Raw genomic sequence first — 10,000 nt, forward strand, 5'->3', positions numbered from 1 at the left:
TTTTTTTTTTTTTTTTTTTTTTTTTTTTTTTTTTAAGTGAAAGGGTCTGAAATGAAGAGTTGTGCGAGTTGCTATGTGCAGATGATTTGGTGATTGCTTCTGAAAACTAAGAAAAATTACAGAAAAGAGAGTTAGAGTGGGGAAAGCTTTTGGAAAGAGGTTGTTTAAGGGTGGACATGGGCAAGACTGAAGCCATGGTTAAAAGTAAGGAGGGTAAGCACATGGTAGCCATACATGAAAGTAGAGGTAGAACAATTTAGAAACTTCCTATCTACTATAAATCAGGAGGGAGGAAGCGAGGCTGTAGTTAATAATATGATAAAAGAAGCAATGGGAAAAGTGGAAGGAGGTAGCAGGAATGGTATGTGATAGGCAAACGCCAAATAAGGTACAAGTCAAAATCTATAGCACAGTAATAAGACCAGTGTTAATGTATAGATCAGGAACTGGGGCTATAGATAAATGAAAAGATGAAGAAAAGCTTGAGAGAACAGAAATGAGAATGCTAAGGTGGATTATGGCAATATCACGGCTTGAAAAATTATATAATGGCGAAATAACACGGCTGAATAGTGCATTGAACATTACAGAGATGATAAGTGTCACGAGTAACATAGTGTTGACACCTGGTAAAGATGGATGGTGGTGAGAGAGTGAGGAGGGCTCTGGAGGAATCTGTAAGGGGGAGAAAATCAGGAGGGAGGAAGAAAGATGGCTTGTTAAGGTAAAGGGTGATATGGAGAGAAGGAGTTTGGCGGAAGAGGATGCCTTTGATCGAAGGCATTGGAGAGGGTGCATCAGGCAACGAACCCCTTAATGTAGGGATAAAGGTGGGGAAGAAGAAGGCTTCTGCTGTAGATTGTATGTCATTATATTTTGATATTGATATGAAAGAAAATTTTATTTGAGGTATAATAGGAAAAGTGAATATATATTTACTTCACATTGTGAAAATATGAAAAATGTATTGAAATAGATAAAATATTCATAGATCATTTATGTAGAAAAGGGTGTCTTATATCTACATCGGTAACGTTAGTCTATAGTTACAGACAAGAAAATACACACTTCTAAGCTATTAACACCTTAATTTGTCAAAAAAAAAAAAAAAAAAAAAAAAAAAAAAACTTTAGAATAATTTAAAAAAGTGAAACTATATTACATTCGTGTGACTGTATATGTAATGTGTGTTAAAATGAATTTGAAAAGAAAATTTAGCTGAATGAATGTCGCCAAAATCATATGTGCCTATTCTCCTTGGTCAAGACTCTTTTCTTAACAGTGAGGCATCTTCCTTGAACTCTAATGTTCACCATCGAAGTATTATCGTTGGATTGTCTGAGCAGCTTTAGGATACACACGATTGCCACAAAAGCATGTTCTTGTGAGATTTCAGCTATTTGTTCGCGTGGGTGGCTCGTGGGCGGACCATAAAAAGAATTGCAATGCTTCTCTTGATTCAAAGGAAACAAACATCACAATTACAGCGTCCAGTAACGAAAAAAAAATCATACATATTTAAATTCCATTCAAGGTTTAAAGAAATATGCATATTCATTATATGTTGTATTAAATTCTTGATTTAAAAAAAGAAAAATACGGAATTCCTATATGTTACAATGCATGGATTCAGGCCTTTATTTCGAGATGGAAGACTTTGTCTCCATTGTAAGTTTAGATATAGAGGAACCAAAACTCAATTATCAAAATTAGTCTTGAACACAGGGTATCTACCCAAAAAAAAGTACCTTCTCCCTCTGACTCAGCTAGTAGACCTCAATAAAAGTTTAGATGCAAAAGTATATTATTTTACTCTCTCTCTCTCTCTCTCTCTCTCTCTCTCTCTCCTCTCTCTCTCTCTCTCTCTCTCTCTCTCTCTCTCTCTCTCTCTCTAGCCTACGCAAAACGTTTCAAAATTATGATATTTAATTCATATAAAAATTGTTTCAGTTTTATCAACTTAAAGCTACCTAGAGACAGAGAACTCCCTAGCTTTTATGAATATTATTCAGAAAAAAAAATATATAAAAAAAACTCAGGCGAGTATCTCTTTTCCGTGAAATTATGTATTTATACCTGTTTACAATGAAAATGAATACCTATTGCATAGGAGGAAAGATTTCATATGGTTTCCCGTTTTATATGAAAAGTTCATTATTCATGGTCGGTAAAAGGGATTGAACAGACAACTGAGTTTTATAATAATTTGTTATTTATTTCACTGGGTTTCCATTAAATATATTAGTGGTGGCCTGTTAGCTACCCATTCATATATTTCCAAACAATCCCTAGCAAAAATTCAAACATAATCAAGACTCAATGGACATAAATAATTTTTTGAATCATTTAAAAATTCTCCATAATCATCAACAGGGAGATTAATGGCATGGCGTATTCTTTACTCAGTCCTTTATTGCATATTATCATTAATCTTTAGATCTTTAATCACCCTCTATAAAATACTGATTTGGTCATTCACAGTTGAATCATGTTGAATTAGGAGTATTCATCATTTCTTCCTCACCTATTGGAGCGAAGGGACACTGTTAGATCTCACCGGTCACCTCTATTTAGAGAATTTAATTCAATACTTCTCCATTCATCATCTCCTACTTTACACTCCATAGCCCTCAGCCTTGTAGACCTGGGTCTTCCAAGTCTTCTAGTGGCTTGTGGAGGGCAACTGAATTTTGTGAACTAATCTTTCTTGGGGAGTGCGAAGAGCATGCCAAAAATACTAGCTTATCTGTTTACAACAATTTAATCTTTAACAGGATTTGCATCCCTCTTAAAAAAGCATTCATCAAATTCTTTCATTAATTGCACATATCAAAATGTACAGTTTCAAAAAGGTATATAAGATGATGTTAACTTAGGAGAAGAACAAGGACATTGATAAGAATTTAAGCTGAAACATTTACTATACTACACTATAGCTAATTTTTCATATCCTATAATATACAGAACGAATAGTTTTGCCATTACACCCATCTCTTTCTAATAGAGCAATAGTATTCAGATGTGGCAATTTATTTCCGAGGATTTATTTTGAAAGCATGATGCTTCTTTCATAAATTATTTATGTCAAGAAACCTTCATTGAAATTAAAGATTAAAAAAGTCATATATTCTGAAACTCCCTTTTGGATGTTACCATCAATGATATCATGGGAACTTTTGAAACACCTTACTTCATTTACAGTCTTATCAGAACAGCAGCAAAGGAGTAGGAATCTGCAATGAGTGAGGACTGAAAAACATAATTAGGGAAAATTGCGTAGTTAGAATTTGTTTTCTCTTTCTTTTTTATAATATTTATTTAATGGGAAAGAAAAATTATAAAGTAAAATTACAGAATGTAAATCGATATTGCTATCTAAAATCGATCTCTTACATGAATTAGTTGTAATAAGCATATTTCTTGTATTTTTTAAGGTAATCTCAATCAAACGATTTTATTTGCCTAAAGTTATATTGATACATATTTAAATATAATGAAAAAGATTCAATCCTGATCAACCGTAAGCTAATGCAGACACAGAAATTCTCACACACATACACAAACGCATATACACACGCACACATATATGTGTCAAGCTTTTTGATGATCAGCAGCCTAACTAAGGGTTCCAATCGATCGAAGTGTTTTTGAAAGACTTTGAAGTAGCCACATATGGGTGGTCAGAAAGAGAAAAAGCAATTCAAGTAATTAGGTTTCTGGAATATGCTCTTACAATGGAGGAAACGCATTGGCCACCAGACAGTTTAATAAGTTATACTGACATAAAAAATCGTTTAGTTGAGAAATATGACTTACCCGATGCGAGATGAGGGGAAATGGAAAAAAAAAAAAACTGCACACCCAAAATTCGAAGGGGTGAGACAGTTCTCAGTTTTGCAACTCTCATTTTTCGATATTCTGATTATTTACTACACGATGGTAATATAAATCCTTCTAGACAGTGTGAAAAAAATTAAAAATACTAAGAATAATTTCCACGATTCCAAAAAGGTGGAAGCCATGAGAGGCACTTACATACCCACAAAGTGGGTGAGAGAAGAACGTAGTCAGCAGGTGAGAAGAGTCTTCAGATGCTGGGAGTAGGGGGGATAGGGGTACTGACGAGTGAAGTGTCCCACATAAGGATCCCTCTGCTGTTACACTTGTCAGGCCTACAGTCATCTATCTCGAGAACGGCCAGCAAAAAATTGCTGAAGGCGGGTGGGCTGTGGCGCACGCTCACCACCCCATCCGATGAAAAGGAAACAAGGGAAGTTGGAAACTATGGAGACTGATCCCCCCTCCACCCCCCCTCCCCCCACATGACAACAGAAGCAGTCGAACGAGCATTGGTGTTCCCATCAGTACCACCGACCTCACCCCCGCAGCACTAGGGACAGTAGTAAGTGGCAGCGGTAATGCATGCAAGGTCGTTGGCATGTGCCCCACATATCCAAATAGGCGCCTTGGATATTTGGCAGTCAGGATTGACCTATCAGATAAGTCCAATCGAGCGCTGATTGACACGGGAGACAGTGTTTCACTTATTGAAAAAGGAATTCCCACAAACCTACTACAGTCAGGTGCATTCATCATCCTTAACACGTCAGGAAGAAATAAACTGCATGCAGAGCTTACAATGATCGTCAACATTAAGGTGGGATCTGTGAAGTTTGCACATGATTTTTTCATCTAACCCACCTTGGGAATTCCAGGAACTGGGAATATACTTGGGTTGGATTTTATAATGAGTAATGAAATATACATTTTCGGGGAAAAACATAGAATACCAGTAGAATCAGGAGAGTACATTTTGCCAATAGAAGGTCATGAAAGAGTAAGTGCTTTTGTGGGAAAGGAGAGATAATTAAGATAACAGCTGTACCTAAAAGAGGAGAACTATTGCCTCCCCAGACGCTTATGAGCATATCAGTGACCCCGTGTCAGCCACTCCGGGAGTGAACCAGGGTTGTATTTAAACCCCATGATAAAAGGGCACACGTCAAAGAGGGCTCGTCAGAAAGAAAAGAGAACAGAGCTGATATAACGATAGCTAATTTGTCAAATAATGAGTTTTGTTAGGAAGTGATTCTCTGTGTGAATTGGAGTTATGTGAAATGGCTAATTATGGGATCTTGGGAACTACAACTCCAGATTGCACAGACAAATGCACTCAGAACTTAATTATGCAAGCACAAAAACTATACTCGCCAGAATATCACCCTGAAGTTAGTAACATTATTAATAATTATTCCCATATAATTGCAACTGGACACGAGCCACCTGGGAGGGTTGATTGATTTCCCATTAAAATGGAAATTGGGCAGGCTGAGCCGGTCATGTCAAGGCCTTATAAGGTACCCATTCATTTCCAGGGAGAGATAGAAAGGGAAATTAGTGATTAAGGGAACAAGGGATAATCGAAGAGAGCAAATCTCCCTGGGCATATGAACCGGTAATATTGTGTGTTGAATGCAGTCACTAAGGATAATGCATTTCCATTGCCCTCGATTGAAGAATTACCTGTGAAGGTACGATATAGTAAATAATTTACAACTATCGATTTAAAATATGGATACAATCAAATACCTATTCAGGAAGACAAAAAGTGTAAAACAGCATTTATAGCCAACGATCAACTATTTCAGTTTATTTTCTTTCTTTCGGTGTTGAAAATGCTCCCTTAATTGGCCATAAAGTTCTTGTTTATTTAGACAATATAATATTAACAGGAAAAATGGCCGAACAACATAATAACAATATTCATAAAGTTTTAGAAGAATTGCCACATAATGGTATGAAAAGGAAATTGTCCAAAAGCAAATTTTTCTGTAAACAGGTTGATTTTTTAGGTAATATAATAACCCAAGAAGGTATCTAACCCTGCCCCAGTAAAGTAGAAGCTATCAGAGATTCTCCCAAGACACGTACCCCCAAGGAAGTAGCTGAGTTCCTTGGGCTAGCTAAGTTTTACCATAAATTTATATGAGGTTTTGGAGAGATAGCAAGACCACTGGATGCTTGAAAGAAATAAAAGTAATAAATTTAAGACTGAAAGAAGAAAGCACCTTTAAAACTCTGGATAAGTGTGGTGGGTCGTATAAGACCCAAGATTAAAAAAGAAAAAAAAAACAAGCTTTTTTGCCATAATTTTTCATCCATATTGGTTGAGAGTTATATCGACCTGCGAGACCTCAATTCAGTGTGCGCAGCAGTCGGGTTAGGGTGCATTTCATCCCATCTCTTTTCCTTGTGCTATTTCTGTGATACCCTCGGGTCGAGCTTAACCCATCAATACCTAATTAGGGTAATTAAGGTTATGTAATTTAAAATTTCTATATAATTATCGAATGTACAGTAGTGTTTAGGCGTGTATAAAAAAGGGATTGTAGTAAAGTGTTTGTGAATGTCTTCTACACCATGTGTTTTTTTTATAAAATATCTTATAATTTCTCCTGTTTTTGTAAGTTTGTACCATTATGATAACTTGATTATGATGATTATTTTGTTATTTTTAATTGCAAAAAAATATCTAAATTTTATTCTAGCTACCAAAATATATTTTTGCGAATCTTCGAACAATTATATAAGTTAATAACTCGCTGTTATTGACATATCTTTCTCCATTTGCGGTAGCACAATAGTCCTTTTCAAGGTGGTGTGGTTGGCGACCATTTTGTGAGCATATCCAACACAAGCAGGCATAGCTCTATGTATTCCTCTGTTTTATAAAATTTCTGATATTGCCATGCAAAAAACCATGCTCGGCAATTGATATATGGATTTGTCCAGAAAAATTTCATGATATAACTCAGGAAAAAAAAAAAAAAAAAAAAAAAAAAAAAAAAAAAAAAAAAAAAAAAAAAACTTTTCAAAACATTAAATGATATCCAAGTGCATATATATTTACACATTTAGTTTTACGATGATAATACAATATCCTGTAAAATTTTCAGCCACTAACTATGTCATTTACTCAGCCCAAAAAACATTTCAAAATAGGATAAATTTTTTTTTAGTCAGAAAAACATACACTTTTTTTCTCATTTCAGGAAACGTTCACTTCTGGTTCCTCTCCCCCAACTCGCCGTGGATCTCAGAAAATGGTCCTCAGGTATCATAAAATAAGTGCTTAGAATAGTTTCAGTTTATTTCCATATTTAGATTTTAGGTGAATTTTTTTTGTAAAGTCATTATTTTTATACTTACATTCTCAATTTATTTTCAATAAATATTTATTTTAGACCTAGCTTTTATTTACTTCTCTTGAAGAAGAGAACACTCTTTGAAGTTGTTTTGGTTTTATTGTAGTGTATTACAGGGCAATGGAACCTAGGAAAAAACTACTTTTTCCTATAGAAAAAAAATACGCTCTTTCGAAAATGACACTCGTTCCCGTCGCAAATGAGTAGTTCCAGAAATATATATACATCTATATCCTACGATAATGGGGGACCCCCAGTGGGAACTCGGGGTTTTGGGTGGGGAAAACATACTGGGGAAACAATATAAACCGTAAAACAATCTTTTTCTTCTCTATACATTATCTTCTTGAATGTATAATAATCGGAGGAAAATACAAAACAGTGTATCTGAATAAACTTTGGAGGGGCCGTTGCAAAGATTGTCTCATGAAAAAATACAGTAACCAGTGCTTCCAACGTTTGATGTAGATCAAATTTTAGCTTTCCATTCTATCAGGGTTACCAGGTTTTCCAAATGAGAAAAGTCCAACGTCTGATCAATTGCACCTTTAAAAGGCCACCCTGATACTAGGAAAAGGTCGAATATATAGCATATAAGGCTAACCAATTTCAAATAGGCCAAATTTAGGTATCTAGCAGGGAAAGATGTCAAATTTGATTTATTTGGCCTGAAAAAGGCCAACCTGTCAACCCTGCATACTATCATTAGCACCTGTACGTTCGTTCGTTCGTGCATACCAATTTTGTCCTGCGCAGAAACCCCTCCCCCCTGCGCAGAAGCTTTTCCCCTACCTATTAATCGTTTCATTATCCTGTTCCTTTTAAAATCATCTCATTTTATATTCCCATTCAATATTATTTATCATACATGAATTCTTTCTCTGGACTAGTTTCCTTATACAGTTCATTCATGTTTACCCTTTACACTCCGTTGTTTTTCTGTTAACCAATCAGGAACGGGTAACTATCCAAAGTTTACACAAGGGGTTTGTCTACTGATATTTCCCTACCACCTTCCATTGTCTCTTTAAGTGGTCTTTTCATACCAAGTCCTTTTCCCTTGTAACCTTTGACCTAGTAAGTTTTCCGTCATTTCAAGTGAGGTTTATTTTTTCGTATTTTGCGATGGAGGAAGTTATAAATACTTATAACGGCTTCAGTATTCCGTTCCTAAAACTTTTGCTAAATTCCATGGTGATATTTTATTATTCTTCAGCCAATGTTGTTAATTTCCTGAAATCACACATCGTAATTCCTCAACTGTTACAGTGCCCCAAGTGTCGTTTCCCTCCTATCTTACAGGAAAGACATTCACATATTTTATTGTAATACCGAAACCGTCATTCCTAAAATCAAAAAGTTGTTGTGGTTATACCGTTACTTATTATAAAGGTACATTTTGGGGAAAAAGTCGTCTACCCCCATGGAAGATAATATTAATTGCAAAAGGGTAAGTCATTCCCCAATAGTCATTATATGTGTTTTGTGACCGGAGAATTCCTAGGTTAGGTTAGGTGGGTTTGTTAGGTTCTGTGCCCTTTTTGTACTTTTTATATATTGTATAAAACTTATACGGGAAAATTATTTAAAATACGTATGGAAATATCTAGCATTACTATCGCTAGTAATGTCACCGTAACGTTGGTAACGCTGTGTATCATTCGTAACATGGAGAATTTTACCGCTCTCAGTAAATACCTGAGGTTTGTGACCTGTCATACTACTAGGTTAGGCTAGGTGTGTTTGTTAGGTTCTCTGCCCTTTTTGTACTTTTTATATATTGTGTAAAAGTTATATGGAAAAATTATTTGAAATACCTATGCAAATATCTAGCATTGCTATCGCTAGTAATGACATCGTACCGTTGGTAACTCTCTGTACCATTCGTCATCTTCGGTAACACTGTGTATCATTGGTAACGTTGCTAATGTTATCGTTCGCATCACATCCGTAAGGGAAGTGTCGCCGTTGAACTAGTGTTTATATTTAAATATTTTAACTCATCATCTATGACAACTTTGTTTATATTTAACAATTTTAACAGAAAATATATGTTTTCCTGTACAAAATATCGTGATTTAACCGGTTTTCACCTTCATTTCATCCGTAATAACATCAACCAATTCGACAAGTTAAAGTTAGCCAAATTGGTTGATCTGTTTGTTTGCGAGTGAAATGAAGGTCAAATTCGGTTAAATCACGTTATTTCCTATAGAAAAAAAAAATCATTTTCTGTTCGAAATCACACCCTGTAATACAATACAAATTGACCCTTTTTTAATAGTAAAAGGTTGTATATTGCTTTTTAAATGAGTTTTTTTATTATTTTTTGGGGGGGACTTCGTGTCGGGGTCGACCTATTGATACCTAATTAAGATAACGATACCTATGCAGGGTTAATCATTTGGAAGCTGTCTTAACTAGCATGTCCTAGATTTGATAGCCCATTTTTATTGGCAATAGATGCAAGTAGCGTAGCTATTGGTGGCGTAATTTCTCAACGAGATGATAAAGGTAGAGAGTGGCCTATTAGTTTTGCTTCCAGGGCATTAAAGGGGGCAGAAGAGAATTATGGTACATTCCATCAAGAAGTACTGGCTATTCTTTGGATTTTAAAGAGGCATTGGGTCTTTTTATTAGGTCAACTGATTGAGTTACAAACTGAACATCGCCCCTTACGTGATTTATTTTACAAAGGTGACTTGACATCTGGACAAGCGAGATGTATTGAAAGGTTGTTAGAGTTTAATATAACTGGGTTTGACCACATAGTAGGTAAAGCTAATATGGTAGTT

At 35.4% G+C, this 10,000-nt stretch overlaps 1 protein-coding gene across 1 annotated transcript in view; it reads left to right on the top strand.

Moving 5' to 3' along the window:
- Positions 1-10,000, top strand: part of LOC137628643 (uncharacterized) — an 18,435-nt gene that overhangs the window by 7,071 nt on the left and 1,364 nt on the right. The window contains exons 2-3 of the mRNA XM_068359795.1: positions 3,959-4,074; positions 7,053-7,114. Coding sequence (XP_068215896.1) covers positions 3,959-4,074; positions 7,053-7,114 — 178 coding nt within the window. The remainder of the gene's footprint in view (positions 1-3,958; positions 4,075-7,052; positions 7,115-10,000) is intronic.

This window comes from Palaemon carinicauda, chromosome 36, assembly GCF_036898095.1.
Source record: "Palaemon carinicauda isolate YSFRI2023 chromosome 36, ASM3689809v2, whole genome shotgun sequence".
NCBI classification, from domain to species: domain Eukaryota; kingdom Metazoa; phylum Arthropoda; class Malacostraca; order Decapoda; family Palaemonidae; genus Palaemon; species Palaemon carinicauda.